Below are 22,602 nucleotides of genomic sequence, written 5' to 3'. Positions count from 1 at the left end.
GCTAAAAATCAGAGAATCAATGCATGAGGAGTTGCTAATAGATTTTATGGATATTATTAAAGCAGTAAAGGAAATGAACCCGGTAAAAGCACTAAGAGTGGACAGATTGCCAGCTTTATTTTACCAAAATTTCTGGGATAAACTAAGGAAAAATATTATCGAGATGTGTCTAAACATACTCAATAACGGTTATGACTTTTGCTGCCTGAAAAATTATCATCACTTTAATTCTGAAAGTGGACAAGCCGAAGAAGATGGAGGAATTTTGACCTTTTAGCTTGTGTAATGTAATTTATAAAATCATCTCAAAATGTCTGGCTAATAGGATGAGAAAATCATTGGGAATGGTTATATTAGAATGACAAAGCACATTTATTCAAGGAAGAATCATTTATGATAAGGGTTATTTGCGGCAAAACCCCCTAAAGTAGGGAAGTTTTTGCAACTAACCCCCAATTCTAAAATTTTTGCGGTAAAACTCCCTAAACTCAAGTTCTGTTAGCACTTAGCCCTTTCCGTCCATTTTTAGCTGTTAAGTGCCAGGTTGGAATGTCCATGCGTACACAGTGTACACGTGGCACAATTTTATTGGTCCACGTAAATTAATATTTAAAAAAATAAAAAAATTAATTATTTTAAAAATAAAAAATTAAAAATATTTTTCTTTAAAAATTAAAAATTAAAAATTAAAAAATAAAATAATTTTAAAAAAATAAAAATTAAAAAAAAAACCTAATTATTTTTCTTTTCTTTTCTTTCTTCTTCTTCTTCTTCTTCTTCTTCTTCGGTTCGAGCAGCAACAACAACAACAACTTGCCCTTCATTGATGTCTCAGCCATCTCATCTCCCCCCGTCCCTTCTCAAATCCACCAGCCTAACCCCTTCTCAAATCCACCAGATCCAAGCCTTTATTGATGTCTCAGTCATCTCATCTCCCTATAAACCTAAACCCTCCTCCATTGATGTATGGCCAAAGCCAAGAACTGTCGCCCCCTCCTCCTCTTTCTCTTTCTCTTCTCGTTCTCTCTCTCTCTCAGCCCTACCCGTCGCCCCCTCCTCCTCCTCCTCCTTCTTCTTCTTCTTGTTTGTTTCTTAGGAAAATTAAAGCTTTTCTGCAATTTTGAAAAAAAAAAAAAAAGAAGAAGAAAAAAACTCAACACCAACAATGGAAGACGAACCCAAAGCTCGGAACCGAAGCCGACGGAGCTGCTCCGGTGGTTACAGAATCCAAAGCCCTTCCCAGTCACGGAGGTTTTGTTTTCGTCAAGGACTTCTGTCTCCACCCCGATGCCGATTCTGCCATTCATAAAGCCAAGAAGAAGAAGAAGAAGAAGAAGAAGAAGAAGGGGCGGAAGAGAAGAAATGGAGCATGTAATAGCTGATTATGGAGAAGAAGAAGAAGAAGAAGAAGAAGAAGAAGAAGAAGAAGAAGAAGGGGCGGAAGAAGAAGAAGAAGGGGCGGAAGAGAAAGAGTGAATTAGAAAATTAGGGTTTATTTTAATTTTTATTTTTTTAAAATTATTTTATTTTTTAATTTTTAATTTTTTAATTTTAAAGAAAAATATTTTTAATTTTTAATCTTTAAAATAATTAATTTTTTTATTTTTTAAATATTAATTTACGTGGACCAATAAAATTGTGCCACGTGTACACTGTGTACGCGTGGACATTCCAACCTAGCACTTAACAGCTAAAAATGGACGGAAAGGGCTAAGTGCTAACAGAACTTGAGTTTAGGGAGTTTTACCGCAAAAATTTTAGAATTGGGGGTTAGTTGCAAAAACCTTCCTACTTTAGGGGGTTTTGCCGCAAATAACCCTTATGATAATGCTATTATTAGATATTAAGGCTTACACTGTATGAGGAGGAATAGATTTTAGAATGGGAAGGCTCTCAAAGTGGATATGGCAAAGGCATGTGATTGGATAGAATGGTGTTTCATTCGAGCTATGATGTTATAACTTGGATATCAGGTGGAATGGATTGAAAAGATTATGAAGTGTGTTACACCGAAGTTTCTCCTTTCTCATTAATGGGGAAGTTCAAGGGAAGGTGAAACCACAACGAGGTCTTAGGCAAGGGGATCCACTTTCCCCTTACCTATTTTTATTTTGTGCAAAGGCTTTCTCAAAATAAATTTGAAAAGAGGAGGAAAGGGGTCAATTACGGGGCTTAAAGTTTGGAAGACAAGGCTCATCGATTTCCCACTTATTTTGTACGGATGACAGTATGATTTTCTTTGATGCAACTCAAGAAGCTTGTCAGAATTTTTGTGCTTTACTTAATAAATATACAAATGCTTTTGGTCATGATGTTAATTTCAACAAATTAGAGGTATGTTTTGGAAGTCGGGTAGAAGCAAATATTTGGGACGAGGTGGCTGAGATCATGGGGTTAGGGTGGTTGAGAATCACGAGAAGTATTTGGGGTTTCCATCCTTTATTGGTAAAAATAAAATGTAAATTTTTGATGTCATCAAAAATAGGGTATGGAATAAGCTAAGAGGGTTGAAGAATTCTATGTTCTCAATGGTAGGCAATGAAGTACTTATCAAGGCAATTGTCCAAGCAATACAAACCTACATCATGAGTTGCTACTGTCTATCCAAAAATACCATAAAAAGTCTCCATAAGATGGCAGCTCACTCCTGGTGGGGTTCCTCAGATAAAGAAAGAAAAATCTATTGGTGTAAGTGGTCAATTCTGTGTAAACCGAAAGAGAAAGGCAGATCGGGATTTAGGGATCTTAGGTTGTTTAATCAAACTCTTTTAGCTAAACAGATTTGGAGATGTGTTCGACATCCGACAATGCTTTGTGCTAAGGTATTAAAGGCTAGTTACTTCCCTAATAATGATATTTTAAGGCTAAATGTGATTCTCATACTTCTTTTGTTTGGAGGAGTTTGCATTGGGGTAAAGAAATTATTGTTAATGGCTATTATTGGTAGATTGAGAATGGAGAGAAAATCTGATTATTAAAGGACCCTTGGGTGCCTTACCCACAAACTTTTAATATTTATGACAAACCTCCTTTGCCGAATCAACTTTATGTGAGTGACTTGAAGCTACATGATGGGAGATGAGATGAGCTTTTTTATTCATGGTAATTTCAACCAAGTAGATGCTGAACTTATTTTGAACATACCCACCACAAGGTGGGAAATAGAGGACAAGGTATGTTGGCACTTTAGTAAGAATATGAATACACTGTTAAAAGTAGCTATCCCATGACTTTGGAATTAAGAAGAGGGATAAATCAATCTAATGATAGTAATTTGTTAATTTGGTAACTTGGTTGAAGAAGATGTGAAAGATGAAAATCTCACCTAAAGTCAAACATTTTGTGTGGAAGTTAGCAAACTCCTGGCTGCCTTCTCAATCAAATTTGGTTCATAGGAAGGTTACAACAAATCCAAGCTATTTTAGATGCTCAAAAGAAATATGTGAGCATGTCTTTCATGCGCTGTGGCACTGCAATACAATTAAGGAAGTTTGGAGAAGATGTAGCTTTAAATAGATTTTACAAAGAGAAGGGAATGAGGATGTGCTAGCCTTTTTAATGTGGCTGTCCAAAGTGTGTACCTCAGAAGACTATGTATTTTTTTAGCAGTGACTTGGAATCTCTGGTTCATATGATACAACACTAAACATGGAGGTAAAACCCCTTCTGCAATGAGGTGCTCGAATGGTGTGCTCACTACCTTGAAGATTATAAAGCAGCTGGTGTGAAAAAAGGCAAGGCACGACCAAAAAAAAAAAAAAGTAACAACCTCTTACTGTCGAGGTTTCTACATTAAACGTTGATGCAGGGATTAAGCAAGATAAAGGGCATACGAGATTGGGAAGTGTGATTCGAGATAGTAAAGGACATGTCTCCTTTGCCTCTGCTACGGTTCTGCCATTTGAATGTCAACCACTTCATGCTGAATTGCTCGCCATTCAAGAAGGGTTGTAGCTAGGAATATAGAGGAAATTACCAGTATTTAAGATTGAGTCATATTGTCTTGAAGTTGTCCAATTAATCCATAAGAAGGAGGATGTGTGTCGAGACATTGATGGTATATTTGATCATATATGGAATATGTTAATATATGACAATGTAAATGGGATTTCTTTAGTATATTGGAAAATTAATGGGGTAGCACATACTTTAGCCAATTATACTTTGACTAACAAAGCTAGTGCCATGTGGATTGAGGTTAATCCCCATTGTGCAAATCTTGCTATTAAGCAAGAATTGCCTAATCATTTGTAACTTTTCTTTGAATGAAGGAATTTATTTTCAAAAAAAAAGAACCAATCATCATGTTGACCTCAGATTTGGTCAACCAACAGTAGAGTTGTATTTATTACTGGTGCTTACCACGTATTATACAATAAGAATAGAAAAGTAAATAAGACAGAAGATTTTATAGAGGTTCGACTCCTTAGTTAGCAGGTAATGACCTACTCCCCTTTTAGTTGTATTGATACCAAAGATCATACCACTCAAATCACAAGTGTTGTAGAATTGGGAGTGCCTCTCTTAAGATTACAATGTGAGAATTAAGTTGGCAAATCTCGAGTGTGAGAGAGAGAATCTAGAGCGTGTAGAAGAGAGGGAGAAGAGAGAATTAGGGTTTCAGACTTAAAATTGAGAGCTTAAGGAGATTAGAGGCTTAAGACTTAGAGATTTAGGGTTTGACTAATGCTCTTCATATAGTAGAGCATACATCCCTCATATCCCTTAAAAATAGGTAAATAAAGTTATATTTACATAATTAATTAATAAACTTTAAATGACTAAATTATCCCTCAAAAATAGGAAAGTTGCTAATATTTTCTCCCTATTTTCATGGGCTGTCAAGGCCCAATTCGTGCTTAAATTGCTGTCTACGGATGAAGGCTACGCACCAAAGGCCTGCCAAATAAAAGCTATCCGGCCATGCACCTGCCAGGTGTAGGCTGGTTGGCCATACAATGCTTGCAGGTTGGGGTCTGGTCGGCCATGCTCCTGCCAGGGTTTGACCAACCATGTTCCCGCTAGCTTTGGCAAGTGTTGGCCAGCCTTTGCATGTGTTGTCCAACCTTTGTAGGTGTTGGGCAACCTTCGTACAAGTTTTTCTTGCATAGGTCCGGCTTCCTTGGTCGAAGGGGCCCTTTCTTGGTCTGAAAGTCACATTTGGCCGGCCAGCTTGTGCTCAAACCTTGGCCGACCATACAAGCTCATCTTGGCCAGCCTAAGTACTCCCCTTGGCTGGCCAGACATAGTTGTGTAGCTTCTTGACAACTTGCTTAACTCCTTTCGCTTGCTGCTTGACGGTTCTGCCATACATTGTAAGGAGACTTTGTCCTGCTATTGGCAAAACTATATTCGACGTGTCCTTAGTCTTGGCTTACGTGGATATGCCACGTCAAGTGGATAAAGTTTAGGATAACACATCATTTTTAGAAAAGAAAAATTAACATCTTTATTTATTTATTTTTTATTCGATTAAGATCAATGTGATTTTCTTGTGGGGAGATTTTCAAAAATACTATTCTGTTATGATTTATTTATAATTTTATGACTTAAAATTTTTAATTACAAAAATACGCTTGTAAAGTTTTATAATTACAAAAATATATTTTGCTCAGCCAAAAAAGAAAAAAAAAACTAAAAAACAACGAGAATTCAAACTCACAATAACTATAAATTAACTATAAAGAAACTACAAGCTAACTAGAAAAACAACCTTATTGTCGGACAATTACAGTACAACTATAAATAAACTATAAAACAATTAAAAAATAGTTTATTATTTTTACTCAAGAAGTATTTTTTTTAAATAAAATGTTCAAAGAGTAAAAATAAAATTTTTCCGTGTTATTTTATTTTTATAATTTTATTCAAATTTTTGATTTATTATGCAATTTATTTTTTCTTTAAAAAGCCCAAATCTAAAATGAGATAAACAAAACACATAAAAGAAACAAACGATTTAAAATAGAAAAAATACATATAAATTTATTTATATTTAGAAAAAGAAAAACACTTTTCATTTTGAAGTTTCAATGATAGAGAGGATTCGATCTCCTACATCATACGCAACAAAAATAAATTAAAATAAATTCCAAGTCAAGCAAAGACAAGTCAGTCTCACACTGAGAGTTGAAGTTCCTTTCTCTCTCTAACCATTATAGTCTCTCTCTCTCTCTCTCTCTCTCTCTCTCTCTCTCTCTCCCTTCTTTCTGGGTCTGAATCCCCAAAACTACACATGCTCTGCCTCTGCTTCATACCATAAAGACTCTTACCACCACGAGAATCCCTATACAAACTTTACTTCCTTGTCTTCAATCACACGAATTTATTTATATATATATAATTGGAATTTTCCAAGTTCACTGGATCTGGTTGAGCTGAGTTTTGAAGCTAAACAACATTTCCATTTGCATGGAGTATTGAATTTAATTACATTTTAGGCTAGTCTTTTCTTTTGGTTCATGAAGCTAAATGAAGCGGAAGGTAGCTCAGTCGAAATCAAATTACAAATGGAAGAGGAAGCTATTGGTTGTGATGTTCGTAGGTTTTTGTTTCGGAAGCTTGTTTTTTATGCAGAACCAGTACAGTCGGGTTATGACTATGGCTTCTTCTTTTAGCGTTCAAAAGACGAAGATCGCTTTCTTGTTCATTGCTCGAAATCGGCTTCCTTTGGATATAGTTTGGGATGATTTCTTTCAGGTTTTAACTTTTATTTAATTTTATGCATTGCTTAATATAATAATTCAGTACTTAATTTTTGTTTCCATTTATAGAGCTGTAAAACGTGTGCAAATTTACATAAAGATCAGACCGAATTATGTTATTATGCAACTCAGAATGATTAAATGACAATTGTGTAATACCATTTTTGGTCAAATTCTACTAATTGAAGTAGTTTTCTAATTACTTTCATAATTTAGAGTTACCATAGTTAGTACTTAATTTCCTTATTGTTTCTATTAATAGTGCTGGAAAAGTATGCATTGACTCCAATTCCGAACAATTAAACATTGTGTATTTGATAAAATTCTATATTGAGGTTCTGTCAAAAAAAAAAAAAAATCTACATTGAGGAATTAATAAATTCTGTTGATAACTTATGAGCCTAAAAAAAGTTTGTTTTGTTTGCTCAAGTATCTTAGATTTTTATTTTTTTGGGGGCAGGGAGGGGAGAACAAATTTTCAGTATATGTTCACTCTAGGCCTGGTTTTCTATTCAACAAGGCGACCACTAGATCGGCATATTTTCTGAATCGTCAAGTTAATGATAGTATACAGGTGCTGTTCTTGACCTGAATTCTCAAATTCTAAACTTTTGTCTGTTATTTGTACATGAATTCGTTAGTTTTGTTCATTTCTTATACAGTTATACTGTATAACATTGTGCATTTTGACTAAAAAAGAAAAGTAGCCTAAATATGAAGCAAAGTATTCTCATAAAAACTTGGGTTTAGATTTTTCTTTTCTTTCTTCTTCTTGGCAGTACAATAGTTTTGGTTTCCTGTATTTTTCATTCCAGGTAGATTGGGGAGAAGCAACTATGATCGAGGCAGAGCGTATATTACTTAAACATGCACTTAAAGATACTGACAACAAACGGTTTGTTTTTCTTTCAGACAGGTGAGATTGTCTATATAGTATATCCTTGAATTGTACTTTGTGTCTTTTTGCTGTTGCTTACAAGTAATCTCAATTTTAATTTATATATACACAAACACTATTTATTACAAAAATTCCGTATATGTTTCCGTTCGGGTGTGATTTTCTTAACAACATTTCAGTTTCTTCATCTCTTTGCAGCTGCATCCCTCTTCACAACTTCAGCTATATATATGATTATATCATGTCAACATCAACCAGTTTTGTTGACAGGTGAGTGAGTTGACTTATATTACACTGGTAGATTTCTGTCATCATGGATAATAAACAATTGATTGTCCCCTGTAAATTTTCTTTGGGGTTTTTTGTGGATTGGATTCCTTATGTTTTTTCTAGAGAAAATGTTTTTAGTACACAGGTGGGTGTTTATGTCTTCTAAATGTCAGTGTTGGGCTGATATGCTGTTCACTGTTAGCAAATATGTGATAGGTTCTGTTTAACTCTTGGTTTTTGTTGTTATTAACAATCCGTTTTTGGAATAGTTTTGCTGATACAAAGGAGGGTCGCTACAATCCCAAAATGGATCCTGTTATTCCTGTTCATAACTGGAGGAAGGGATCTCAGGTAGAATTCAACTTTGTTAAAATATAAAAAACCACTATATCTTTGGCAAAAAGGCTTAAAAAATGAATGAAATGTTTGGTATCTCCTAATTCCTAATGTGATGTGCCTAATGATTATCTGGTTCTTATTTGTTGCATTCCCTTTCTGCAGTGGGTTGTTTTGACCAGGAAACATGCAGAGGTTGTGGTAAAAGATGATGTTGTCTTCCCTATATTTCAATTGCATTGCAAGGTATGTTTTCTTTGATTTACATTGGATAATAGTCTTTTGAAACAATACAGTGAGCTATTTTGTTGGCTTTGAAACGTGACTTAAATCTTGTAAACCTAGTGAAAGTAGGATTGAATCACGCACCCTTCTTATGAAACAAAGTGAATTTACCAAGTAAACTAGATGATGCTCTTGCATTATGAAATTCCTTTAAACAATAGAAGAGCCACCCAACCTGTTCTACTTGTTAAAAAAGGCACCCTTATGGGAGCTTCTGACAGTAGACATATTTTAGTTATCTAGAATAATTAAATTTACATTGTTTTGGAAAAATGTTAACCTTCAATTACTAAGGATGCACTTGGAAAGTCACCCTGTAACTGAAATTGAGAGTAATTCGAAGGAATTATTAGGTTTGACGTGTTTGTTTAACTAGATTATTACACAGTAATCTGTGAGGTAATTAAGAGTTTCCAAATACCATTCTGATTACCCATTTCCCATAGCCTCATGAGAATGTGTAATTACCAAATATTAACATTTTTTTTGAAAATAATAATTACACTGTTAATTTTATGTGTAATTACTTATTCTTTTGTCAAACATGAAAATAAGAAATTATATGTTATTAACTTATTACTATTTGACATGTATTTACTATGATGTGCAATTACTATCCGTTTAATGACACTCTGGTAATCACATAGAAACTTCCAAAACACCCCTAAGAGGATTGAGTTACTTAACATGCATCTCTTTTAACTTCACCATTCCAGAGACAAGTTCAAACTTCTGTACAATCTTACTCTATTATTTTTAAGATTGTTCTGTATGTGAAAGCTTCAGAGGTTCTTCTACTCTTATTTTACATGTTCTATGTGTCAAAACTATGCAGAGGAAGTCACTGCCTGAATTTTGGCGGGATCGCCCCCTTGTAAGCACACTTTATGTTTGGTAACCTTATTTCATTACCTTCTGAAGTGTCACAAAAATTTGGTTAGGCACTTTTAAACTATTTTCAATATCATATTAGCTACGTAAGAAGCACTTGTATTTTCAAATTATTATTATTTTTTTTAAGAAATGTGATAAAAGTTTTGTAAGTTTAATTATAAGAAGATTTATGTCATTTGCAGCCAGCTGATGGATCCAAGGAACATAATTGTATACCCGATGAACATTATGTTCAGACATTACTAGCTGTAAGTTATTATTCTACCTCAACTTGTGAGCCTTATCATAATATAATCCTTTCAGAGAGTCAGTTTAATGCTCCATCTCTCATCTATTTTTTTTTTTCTGTTTAATATAATAAATGTCTACTGTCGTTATATCCTTAAAGATTTAAGAAGCCTCTGGTTTCAAATTGCAGCAAGAAGGCCATGAAGCTGAATTAACGCGAAGATCACTGACTCATTCGTCATGGGATCTATCATCCTCTAAAGACCGTGAACGTCGGGGATGGCACCCTGTTACTTACAAATATTCAGATGCTACTCCGGAGCTTATACAATCAATAAAGGTATGCCAATGCACTGCTAAATAGTGGAACAGTCAATTTTTTGAACTTGAGTATTTATGTTGTAATAGTAGTTACTTCTTTCGGTACTATTAGGCAACAGAGCAGGAAGAAACAGTACAAGCCACCTCTAGCTTTGACTGCTGCATACATACATTTTTTAGATTTGATTGATTATGGCAGTGCAATTTTCATCACAGAAGAGTATAAAAGCATACAAAAATAACACTTGTTTGTTTTCAGGAGATAGATAACATCTACTACGAGACTGAATACCGAAGAGAATGGTGTACTAGCAGAGGAAAACCAGCTCCTTGCTTTCTTTTCGCCCGAAAATTTACAAGGCCCGCCGCTCTGAGGCTCGTCAATACAGTAAGTTTGACATCTTATAACCCTTGAAATGCAGAAATATTGTTCTTGTATAATGACTTAACATTGTTGTTTGTTTCTTACCCACATTTGAACAAGTTCAGTAAATTTAATTCTCATGCTTTACGTTGCTCTCTTACAGTCAGCTCTGGAGCTCTAAATGAAGCGACAATTATAGCCTAACCATGGAAAATCGATATGTTAGCGTAAAATCTCCATTCTTTGAAATAAAGTCATGTGAAATAAGAAGAGCCCTATGTCTTTACTTTAGAATTAAGGGGTTGTTTGGCAAGTGTTATTCATCGTGTATAGTTTTCTTTTTTCCCTCGTGAAATATAGAATAAAAGTATTTCTTTTAGATATATTTTTGTTGTTCTAGCTAGAGGTTATTGTAACATACAGAATGAGAGGTAAAAAGAAGACTTGTGACGTTTTCTTCCTATATTCATATAGTAATGATATGTGCACAATTAAATTACATACAAACTTATTTTAGACGAATACAATTGGTTGAGTTTTTTTTTTTGCCATATATCAATGATACTCTCAGCTCATCAGTCTGGTCAACATGAAATTTTACTTTAATGGGATGATTGAAACAAATATCCTTTCAAAGCTCTAAGTTTATCTCTAGATTCTCTTAATTCTCTACTTTATATCAAACATAGTTGCATGCACCATTGAGAATACCTTATGTGAAAGTCCTTATCAATCAGGTTATAAACCATTTTAAATAAACTAATTATAAAACTAATGTATGCTCAAAGGTTAACTCCCTTAAAATGAATAATAAACAAATTCAAGATTTAATCAGGTTTGAAGATTTTTTTTCTCCCCCATTTCATTTCTACTGTATCATAAAAATTCTCATTTTTTTTCTAATAAATATGGGGTTGCATTTGATTTATTGGCTCCGCGTTTGTTACTTTTTTTTTTTAACAAAATTATGAATCACGTTATTAGCAAATTGAGAATAAACATCAAAAACACAGTTCATGTAATCGTTTTTACGTTTCTCAATTATTAAGCCAAAAGAAAAAAGTATTGTAAAACTACTTAAAATTGCTTGAACTGCCACACAAGACAATCAAATTCAAGAACCACCTGTGGCCATGACTGCATCTTCGCATCTTTATCCAACTTGAGTGCCTTACAAATGCCAATTGCTTCAGCCAATCCTGGAGCAACAACATCCTCTCTGCTACAAGTTCGAGCTTCTAAAAGATGCACTTCATGGTCCTAAATAACTCTCCAAAACCCATACAATCTTTCAACTTTAAAAATTACAGCATCCACATTTATCTTGACTTCTTGCATTTGATGCTTCACCCATAAATATGCACCATTAGTCACCAACTCAGTCGATAATACATTACCCTCCACCTTAGGACTAATATTACTCCAAACCAATGCATTCCTAGCTTTCCAAATAGACTATATCTATCTCACAAAGCTTAATCTTAGTTACCCTCCCACTCAACTAAAATAGCCAATTAAAAAAATCAATGGCTGTAATGACCTCATACTTAGAATACAGGATATGTAAGCTAATTAACATTAATTAATTAAATTATATTACTACATTTGATTATGTTATATTGTGGATTCTATTTTCAAGAAATAGGCTATAGGGTTATAATTTCTTAACTCCGAAGATTTTATTAAACTCTAGGTGTATTATATGTGATAATGTAGAAATTAATATTTTTATAATTTTTGCTCGGTAACGATAGAAATGCGACAGCTTGACCATAAGAGTCACACGGGTATGGTTTAGAATCTCTCATTTAGAGAGACTAGTATTTTCTATATTTGGAATATTAAGATTAGGCGGGGTTGTAGTATTTTATTATTTTACCCCTAAACCTTAAGATTACTTAAGTGTGAAGTAAAGGTAAAATAGTAAATTGGCCTTAAGAGTTGGTTTTGTCCTTTAGTAAATTAGTAGAGGATTCTTAGGGCTTTCTAGCTGATTAGCTAAGGATAAAACAAAGAAAAGATTATATCAAGTTTTATTCATTTTATCAAAATAGAAAAAAAAAAAAAAACATACACACATGCACACTTATCTCTATAGAACTCTCTCCCTCTTTCAACCCTAAAGAGAACCAATAAGAATAGAGTAATTCTTCATCATTTCTCCAAGAACTCAGTTTGAATTCAAGGAGAATTGAAAGACTAGACTTAAGGTAAGAACCCTAGCTCCATATTCCCTATGTTTTATGAGTTTTGAGTTGGTTTAAGCATGCAGTTGGGAGAAATAGGTTCTGTTTGAACCCTAGATATTTGTGGGTTATTTTTTGAGTTAGATTAGAGTTATTTGAGCTTAGTTTGGTTGGGTTTTGTTGGCTGTGAGAAGAGTTGAACAAGTTTGAGTTTATGAACTCAAATTTGGCTCAACAATAATGTTTTTCAATCCTGTGAGTAATAGTTGCTACTATTGATTGAAATATGTTTATTGGGATATTTTTAGGTGTTCTGGAGAGTTATGTGAAATTTGGGGTTGATTTGTGTGAGATTCAAAGTTCTTTGGGATTCTGTAGAAAAACAATTTGCTGTTTTTCTAGAAATGGTAAACCGTTTTCCTAGTCAAGATCCCAAAAAATAGTTTACTGTTTGGAATTTTGGTGGACCGGTTGGGGTGGTTTTTAAGAACCCATATTTTCTCGATATTTAGGGTATTGTCATGCTATTTATTTATAGGAAAACTTCTGATTTTAAGTTTAAATCCCCAAAAATGTTTTAGGAAGTTGCTTACTCATTTGACATAAATGTTACATATGGCCTCCATTCAGCAAGCAATATTTTCTTTCAGGTTGACTGGCACACTTGAATCTAGAAACGAGGTAAGATTAGTATAAGATATATATATACATATGTGTGTGTGCGCGCGCGCATGTGATATACATGTTTAAGTTTACTACAATGTATGAATTGGTATCATAGTGGTACGACTATAGTCTCGGGTTAGCAGTACGAGCATAGTACTAGTTTTGAGTCTTTTGACTGATATTTAATTCTATAAAGTATTAATTGATGCTATCACAACGGTACGAGCATAGTACCGGGTTAGAAGTACGAGCATAGTACTGGTTAAGAGTGATATTATGGTCAATTATACTTTTGGGTATAGATTGATGCTATCATAGTGGTACAAGCATAGTGATAGGTCCACAGTACGGTGATAGTGCTAGTTGAGACTGATATTAAGGTAAATTGTACCAAATTCAAGAACGTTCTTAATTTATTTATTAAGCCTTGTAGGTAGGTGTATGGGCGCCTAGTTGTAAGTCGGTAATATGTTTATATATTTTTATGCTTTTCTTACTGAGCCTGTCGACGCACAGATATGGTTTCATGCGTAGGTAAAGGAAAGACGAAGGCTGAGCAGTATTGAGTTCAGAGCTTGCGGGTGACTGTATATATATCAAAATGGTTAGGCCTACAGTGTTAGGTTTTTGAGACGACATGGGCTCATATTTTGTAGTCGATGGGTGACACTTTTATGAAATAATATATTTTGAGTACAGTTGTAAACTTTTAACGGGATTCTAAATTTTTATAAATATATGTATTTATTAAAATTTAATTTATCACATTTTTTTTATAAAATCTTCGATTAACAAAGGTGTGGACAGTAATTAGAAAATAATTGTAGCGTGCCTAATCAAGTAGGAAGTTACAATTCGGTATTAGAGCCACCAGGTTGTCCTTCAAAGATTGTCAAGATATGTACAATCATCATCAGAGACAAGCTCAACTCACACTTTAGTAAGCCTTTACTTGTTTAGTAAATTATATGATTAAAAAAGCATGATAGGAAGCATGTAAGCATTATGTTAGTTGGATAATGCATTGCCTAAAGTTCCATGTATGCGGTATCTGGATTATAAGTTCGATCGTTGTTTGACCGACCTGACTTATGGTTTTGCAGGCTAGTCTTATAAATGGACAATAAAACACAAGGAGTTAGGATAACTTGGCTGAGACTGGAGAAGGTCGGGGAGGTTAGAATCCTCTTCGTCCCCGTGGCTGGGGTAGAGACCATTGAAGAGCTCGTGGCAGAGGTAATGTTAACCTGCCATAGGCTCCTAAATACTAGGAGCAAAGGTTTGTAGAAATGCAAGCCCGAATCCATGAACAAGATGAAGAAATTCAGAGGCTAAGGTAGTAGGGTCCTCTTGTTGTGCATCCTCAACAAATGCCAGTTGCTTATGCTCTAGTGTTGCCAACAGAACAACTTATTAATTGTAATCAAATGGAGCCTTTGTATGAGCAATTCATTAAGCAAGCACCTCCAACCTTTATGGATCTTATGAATAGAGTGTTCAAGGATTTCTTCGAAAACTGTGTCATAGTATTTATCGATGACATTCTTATATACTCAATCAAAAGCAGAACATGAACAACACTTTTGGAAGATTTTATAATGACTTAGAGATCAGAAGATGTATGCTAAATTCAAGAAGTGCAAGTTTTGGCTATCACAAGTGTCTTTCCCTAGGTCATATCGTCGGAAGGGATGGAATTATGGTCGATTCGAGGAAAGTTAAATCAGTTAAGAGTAGGCCAAGACCAAAGACAGTTTCTGAAGTCAGAAGTTTCTTGGATTGGATGTCGACATTTTGTAGAAGGGTTTTCTAAGATTTCTATGTCGTTAACAGAATTGACCAAAAGGGATAAAAGGTTTATATGGTCTGACAAGTGTGAAACTAGTTTCCAAGAACTAAAGCAACGACTTATTTTGGCACCAGTGTTAGCTTTTCCATCAAAATAAGAGAAATTTTTGGTGTATTGTGATGCATCCAGACAGGGTCTGGGGTGCGTTCTGATGCAAGCTGACCTATGGTTATTGCTTATGTTTCTTGTCAGTTGAAGGAGTATGAGCAATATTATCCAACTCATGATTTAGAACTTGCCGCTATTGTGTTTGCCCTAAAAATTTAGCGACATTATCTGTATAAGGAAAAATGTAAGATGTATACAAACTACAAGAGTCTCAAGTACTTCTTTACTCAGAAAGATTTAAATATGATACAAAGATTGTGGTTGAAGTTAGTTAATGATTATGACTGTGAGAGTTTATATCATCCTAGGAAAGCCAACGTGGTGGCAGAAACTTTGAGCAGAAAAGGTCCCGCGCAAGTTTTCAATACCATGATGATCTCTCCTCAGCTAGCAACAGACATGGTTAAGGTTGGTATTGAGTTTGTGGTGGAAAGACTTTATAATTTAATGCTTTGGTTCAATTTGCTAGAAAGAATTAGATGTGTGCAATTAGAAGATTCTAAGTTAATCAACTTCCGAGAGGAAGTGTTAGCTAGTCAGACTAAGGACTTCTCAGTCTCAAATAACGAAGTGTTACTTTACAAGGCCAAGGTTTGTGTTCCGAGCAGTGATGAACTTAGGAAAGAGGTATTGGATGAAGCTCACACTACTTCCTATTCATTGCACCCAAGTACCACCAAAATGTAACAAGATTTTGAAACCCTACTATTGGTGGTGTGGAATGAAGAAAGATGTCGTGGATTATGTGTCTAAGTGCTTGACCTACTAGCAAATCAAAGCTAAACATCAGAAACTGACAGGGTTATTGCAACCTTTAACACTTCTTGAGTGGAAATGAGAGGATGTTACAATGGATTTTGTGATTAGTTTACCTAGGACCACGAGAATGTATGATTCATTTTTGGCTATAGTGGATCGTTTCACAAAACAGCACACTTTGCCAACAAAGACAACTTATACAATGGATCAGTACGTGGAGTTATATGTGAAGGAGATAGTTTGTCTCCATGGAGCTCCAAAATATATTATTTCGGATAGGGATCTGAAGTTCATATCTAAGTTTTGGGAAAGTCTTCAAAGGGCCATGGGTACAAAGCTAAAATTCAGTATAGCTTTTCACCCTCAAACGGATGGCCAGTCTAAAAGGACGATTCAGATACTAGAAGACATGTTACGAGCATGTGTGATTGACTTTGAGGGTTCGTGAAATAAATATTTGCCTTTGATATAATTTTCATACAACAACAATTATTAGAGTACAATAGGTATGACTCTCTATGAGATGTTATATGGTAGGAATTGTCATTCTCCAATTCATTGGGATGTAACTGGAGAAAAAAAGTATTCGGATCCTCAGTTAGTTCAGCGGACTAGTGAGGCAATAGATATGTGGAAATTTATGCCATAAAAGCAAGTATTTAATTGATAATATATTATAGATATATGAAATATTATTATAAGATAAATAAATACATTAATTATTGAAGTATAATTAATAAATATTTGAAAATTTCTTATTAATATAGAGTTGGTATAATCTTGTAAGGTCATATAAGAGAATTAAGATTATACAATATGAATAAAATAAGTCAGTAGTGTATTAAAGTAAGGAATCTTTAATATGGAATTACCAAGTACGGTTTACTATACATTATACTTTAGTGTGTATGATTTTAATTCAGATCACATATATGGATAGACATGTGATAAAGGTTCTGTGTATAATTCATATCACAACGATCATCATTAGTAGATCAATCTAAATCTTGAGTATACATAAACTCCTATTTGTGTTCATTAAGTTCTTTAATTCACTTGTTAAAGTTTTTCAGAGAAGATGATTATTACAACTTATGTTTTGGGCGATTAATTGTTGGAATTTATTTTACCAGGACCTAGATTTACTAACAAGTATGTTTTTAACATCCTAAATATGAACTTATAAAACGATGTAAAATAAAACACATTAAAGGTATGAGAAACCTTACATTGGTTGTAGCAGAATTAAATGACTCCTTCCGCTCAAATCTCTAACCCTTGTATCCTTTCTGTAGCAGAGTATAACCAAATCTGAGCCCGACACTCCTTCAGTTGTTTGGATTCTTCACAGTCTTACACACTATGATTGAGGACGAACTTGCTATGGGTGGGCATGCACTCAATCACTAAGGAAAAGTTAGAGAAACCATGAGATGGCGGTCTTCTCCAGCAATGTACATATTGACCCTACTGGCCTGTGTGCCGAGTTTCCAGGAATTATTTTTGGGATGTATCTGCCATGCATTTTGATTTAGTATTTTGACTTGTTGTTGTATTTAGTCTTTTTGTAAACTTTTTATAACATGGATCCCGAGAATATATTTTTAATGTCGTTATGATGTCCATTTTTAGTGGTTTATTTTAGTCAAGCTTTTGATATCATCACGATTTTTACTAAATAATTAATCTATTAGTATTAAACTAGTTTATAAAATCACACACGTGACATCCCTATAGATTAAGACGTTACAATTATACTTAGGATGGACTTCCTATCCAAGTATTCAGTCAGTATTGATTGCAAACGGAAGATGATAACTTTTCAGCTGGAGGGCGAAGAACCACTTGTTTATGTTGGGTTTGCTCAGGGTTCTCAGATTTTGATCATTTTAGTTTTAAAGGCTAAAGATTTACTACACATGATGTATAGGATTTTTAGCAGTTGTGATTGACTCCAGAAGACCCAAAACATTTAGGCCTGAGGTTGTCAGAATTGTAATAGATTTTCTAGATATTTTTCTCAAGGAGTTACCGGGATTCTGCCACAGCAAGGAATAGATTTCATTATTAACTTGGCACGGGGTAGAGCCTATTTCAAAGGCACCATATCGGATGGCTCCATCAGAACTTAAGGAGCTGAAAATACAACTTTAGGGGATGTTGGATCTAGGGTTTACCCATTCTAGTGTGTCACCCTAGGGAGCTCCAATTTTTTTTTTTTGAAAAAAAAAAGATGGGTCCCTTCGGATGTGTATTGATTACCAAGAATTAAATAAGTTGACGATCAAGAATAAGTATCCATTGCCTAGAATTGATGACTTGTTCGATCAACTTCCGGGTAAGACTGTTTTCTCCAAGATTGATTTACATTTGGGGTACCATCAGTTAATAATTCGGGAGGAAGATATTCTGAAGACAACATTTCAAACTAGGTATGGTCACTATGAGTTCTTAGTGATGTTGTTTGGGTTGACAAATGCTCCAGCTGCCATTATGGATCTTATGAACAGAGTGTTCAAAGACTTCCTCAATAACTCTATTATAGTATTTATCGATGACATCCTTGTATATTCTCGGACAAAAGTGGAGCATGAGCAACATCTCTAAATGGTTCTGAAACGACTCAGAGATCATAAGTTGTATGTAAAGTTCAAGAAGTGTAAATTCTGGTTGTCACGAGTGTCTTTCCTAGGGTATATTATCGGAAAGGATAGAATTATAGTCGAGCCTAGGAAAATTGAATCAGTTAAGAATTGGCCAAGGCCAAGGACAGTTATTGAAATCAAAAGTTTTCTTGGATTAGTAGGGTAGTATTGGCATTTTACGAAAGGATTTTTTAAGATTTCAATGCAACTGACAGAATTGACTAAGAAGAACCAATGGTTTGTATGGTCCAATAAGTTTGAAACAAGCTTCCAAGAGTTAAAGTTGCAGTTGATCACAGAATTAGTGTTAGCTTTGCCATAAGATCAAGAAAAGTTTGTTGTATGTTGTGATGAATTCAGACAGGGTCTGGAGTGCATTCTGATGCAAGCCGACGGGGTCATTGTTTATGCTTCTTGACAATTGAAGGAGTATGAGCAATGTTACCCGACACATGATTTAGAACTTATTGTTGTTGTGTTTGCCCTAAAGATATGGTGACATTACCTATACGGGGAGAAGTGTGAAATGTTGGGTTATGTGCCCTAAATAAAACCCATTTCAATATAATCAGATTTACTTATTAATAAAGATCAGAAATAACATTTTATGTTGCATGGTTGACATGATTTATTTCATGATTATATATATAATGTATGAATTCTATTTAAGTCCAGAACATATGAATTTGTTAATGATTATAGTGTTGTCAACACAATGGAATATAATCTTAATTATATGTTCGAAAGTTTATTCCCTGATTTGTCAGAACACTGGATTTAGACTGACATGGTATAATCAGCGATAGGTATTCTTACACCTTGGAAAAGTGTTATGTTCTTTCCAGGACATTGGCAAAGTTTACCAGTATCGGATGTATGGAGTATACATCGGAAGGGACCGATATTGAACTTTGATTAGATATATTAAAATTTACCGTAATATCTATTCAATTAATATCACCTGTTGATCCTAGATCAAATGATCTTAATCCTGATATGGTTAGGTTCGATCTCAAGAGTACTATACATGTTCTTTGATTTGTTAGTTAAGCCTACTTTTGGGTCAGGGTGATACGTACATTTTGGGAACATGATAGTATAATTGAGTGGGAGCGCTACCATAAATATGGAGTCTATAACTTCTATAGGAATTTAGAGGTAAAGCGATGATATCCTTCGAGCTTGGCTAAACAGAGATAAATGGTGGAGATCTCATTTCACTTTGTTAAAATATCATTTATACGGAGTTAAGTGTTTTAAGGATAAAATACATTGAAGGTGTAACGGTAACTTAGTGCCTATTCAATGTAGATCATCTATTAGAGGGTCATTGATCAAATTAGGATTATAACAATGGATAATTGATGACGTGTCTATATCATGGAACATATAGAGCGTTCTATATGACTGAGAGTGCAATTCCAAGTTCTAAGTGTGGATTCAATAAGGAATTAATAAGTTAGGAAATTTACATGGTAAATTCGGTTCGACTTATTGGAAGCTCGGTTATATAGACCCATGGTCCCCATACTAGTTGAGACCATACTGCTTGTAAGACTCAGTTAATTGATTTTAATTAATCAATTAAAATTCTAAAGTTAGACTATGTCCACTTTATGAATTTTCACTAAGCAAGGGCAAAATTGTAAAGAAAAGAGATTCTAGGTTTATTTATTAATTAAGAGACTTTACATGTCTAAATTAACAAATATATTAAATGGAAATATTATTTAATAATTATTTTTAAGTTATTAAATAACTAGAATTGGCATTTAGATGGTTAAATTGGAAAATTGGCATTTTTGAGAAAATGAGAATGAAAAATAATAAAATGGGAAAGTTACAAAGTGAGGCCCAATTTCCTTATTTGGGCCGCCCACTATGCATAGGCTTTTACCATTTTATTTTTTCATTATTTTAATGCCATACAATTCTAACCTAAACCTAGAAGGCATTCTATAAATAGAAAGTATTGGCTTCAGGAAACTTATGACTTTGAACATTGTTTCCTTCAGAGAAAAGCTATGCCGCCCATTTCTCTCTTTTCCTCTCTAAACTTTCGAAATTCCCTTGAGTGAATGAGTAGTGCCCACACACATCAAGTGGTACCTCAATCATAGTATGTAAGACTGTGAAAAATCAGCATCAAAGAAGGAGAGAAAGAGATCCAGATTCAGATCTTGATTATACTCTGCTACAGAAAGAAATCAAGGGCTAGAGATCTGAATGGAAGGAGTCATTATATTCCGCTGCACCCAATGTAAGGTTTTCTTAAACTCTTATGTGTTTATTTCATTGTTTTAGAATTCATATTAGGATGTTAATGAAACATACTTGGTAGTAAATCTAGATCCTGGTAAAATATTTCCAACATGAAATCTATATAGACCACAAGAGTCTCAAGTACTTCTTTACTTAGAAAATTTAAATGTGAGATAGAGACAATGGTTAATACTAGTTAAGGACTATGACTATGAGATTTTGTATCATCCCAAAAAAGCCAATATGGTCCTGGGCAGGCTTTCAGTACCATAAAGATCTCACCTCAGCTGGCTTCAGATTTGGTTAGAGCTGGTATTGAATTCTTGGTTGGGAAACTACATAACTTGAGCCCCTCAGTCAGACTTGTTAGAAAGAATCAGGTAGGCACAATTGGAAGACTCTAAGCTAGTCAAGATTCGAGAGGAGGTATTAGCAGGTCGGCCTAAGGACTTCTCAATCTCGAACATTGGAATGTTACTTTAGAAGGCTCGAGTTTGTGTTTCGAGTAGTGGCGATCTCAGAAAAGAAATACTTAATGAGGCTCATACTACACCTTACTCATTGCATTTGGGTACCACCAATATGTACCAAGATTTGAAACCCTATTATTGGTGGTGCAAAATGAAAAAAGATGTAGCAGAATATGTGTCTTAAGTGTCTTACATGTCAATAGATTAAGGCAAAACATCAGAATTTGGCTGGGTTATTACAACCATTAACGCTTCCTAAGTGGAAGTGGGAGGATATGATAATAGACTTTGTGGTGGGTTTACCTAGAACCACAAAAGGCTTAACAAATGATCAAGAATGCTCTTAACAGAAGTACGACCTCTGTACCACATGCATGAAGTACCGCTACTATACTAGTGTTGGTAATGCTGAACCATACCTCGAGTATTACTGAGAGTTGTACTAATTTACTGCATACTTAATTGTACTAGTATTGGTAACACCGAATCGTATCCTTTGAACATCATATACTGTACCAATGCGCTCAGCACTAATAACTGTACTAGTGTTGGTAGTATATGAATCACATAAACTCCATGCATACAATACATCTACACATATACATATACATATTTTATACTAATCTTACCTTATTAACCCTCCGCGTGTCCATATTTATGAGTTAATGGAAGTGGTAGTAACGGTGTAAGAGAATTGTAATATTAGGTATTTTTGCCTCCAAAAATAAACATTAAGTATTTAAGTGTATAAAATCTAAAACATTAAGCATTTAATACCTAAATATATATTTAGGTATTAAATCTCACAATCTCAATCTTAATAGTTTAAATATATAATTTTAATAAATCTAAACAGTACATAGACCATATTTAATACATATTAAATCTCTGGGCAGATGGAGTATACGGTGATTACTGTTTTCTCTGATTGTGAGCGGGTAATTCTTCCTGTCAATAGCAGGGCCCCTTGTTTCAATGAGTTTGATATTGTTGTTAATGATATTAATTATATTAGGAATTCTTTCAGTAGCATATCCTTGTCATTTTGTAATAGATCAAAGAATTATGTTGCTCATTTTTTAGCAAAACGAGTGTTAGATTTAGATGAGGCTCGGGTATGGTGGACGGACTTGTCCACTGATTTAGCTGTTTAAATTTACCTATATTTTGTATTTTGATCTTTTGGCTTGATACCTTTTAATGGAATCTCTCTCTTTCAAAAAAAAAAAAATAATAAATAACTTATATAATTACTAACCAATAAATTGATTCTTCCTTTGTTAAAATAAATGATACATCTTTAATTATTTCTTTGTTCCCTCTTTTTATGGAAAGGACGAGGGTCTTGGCCGGTGCT

At 34.2% G+C, this 22,602-nt stretch overlaps 1 protein-coding gene across 2 annotated transcripts; it reads left to right on the top strand.

Moving 5' to 3' along the window:
* Nucleotides 1-6,029: 6,029 nt before the first annotated feature.
* Nucleotides 6,030-10,807, top strand: LOC115700521 (glycosyltransferase BC10). 2 transcript variants are annotated; one of them, XM_030628070.2, is made up of 11 exons: nt 6,030-6,699; nt 7,165-7,278; nt 7,520-7,620; nt 7,801-7,872; nt 8,142-8,223; nt 8,374-8,454; nt 9,329-9,367; nt 9,570-9,635; nt 9,806-9,955; nt 10,196-10,324; nt 10,464-10,807. In XM_030628070.2, the coding sequence occupies exons 1-11, from the start codon at nt 6,472-6,474 to the stop codon at nt 10,479-10,481; spliced, it is 1,080 nt and encodes a 359-aa protein (XP_030483930.2). In that variant the 5' UTR covers nt 6,030-6,471; the 3' UTR covers nt 10,482-10,807. The 2 variants fall into 2 exon arrangements, with proteins under 2 accessions (XP_030483930.2, XP_060958859.1); XM_061102876.1 differs by lacking the exon at nt 9,329-9,367 and having other exon boundaries at nt 6,040-6,699.
* Nucleotides 10,808-22,602: the final 11,795 nt, after the last annotated feature.

This window comes from Cannabis sativa, chromosome 8, assembly GCF_029168945.1.
Source record: "Cannabis sativa cultivar Pink pepper isolate KNU-18-1 chromosome 8, ASM2916894v1, whole genome shotgun sequence".
NCBI lineage: Eukaryota > Viridiplantae > Streptophyta > Magnoliopsida > Rosales > Cannabaceae > Cannabis > Cannabis sativa.
Note: the sequence above shows the minus strand (reverse complement) of the source record. Positions and strands in the feature narration are given on the sequence as shown.

Bases quoted from the DNA above. Each gene is read 5' to 3' on its own strand.
- LOC115700521 (XM_030628070.2), top strand. From the start codon at position 6,472: ATGAAGCGGAAGGTAGCTCAGTCGAAATCAAATTACAAATGGAAGAGG. The intron at 7,279-7,519 runs GTGCTGTTCTTG...TTTTCATTCCAG, and splicing joins AAGTTAATGATAGTATACAG to GTAGATTGGGGAGAAGCAAC. The intron at 8,224-8,373 runs GTAGAATTCAAC...CCCTTTCTGCAG, and splicing joins ACTGGAGGAAGGGATCTCAG to TGGGTTGTTTTGACCAGGAA.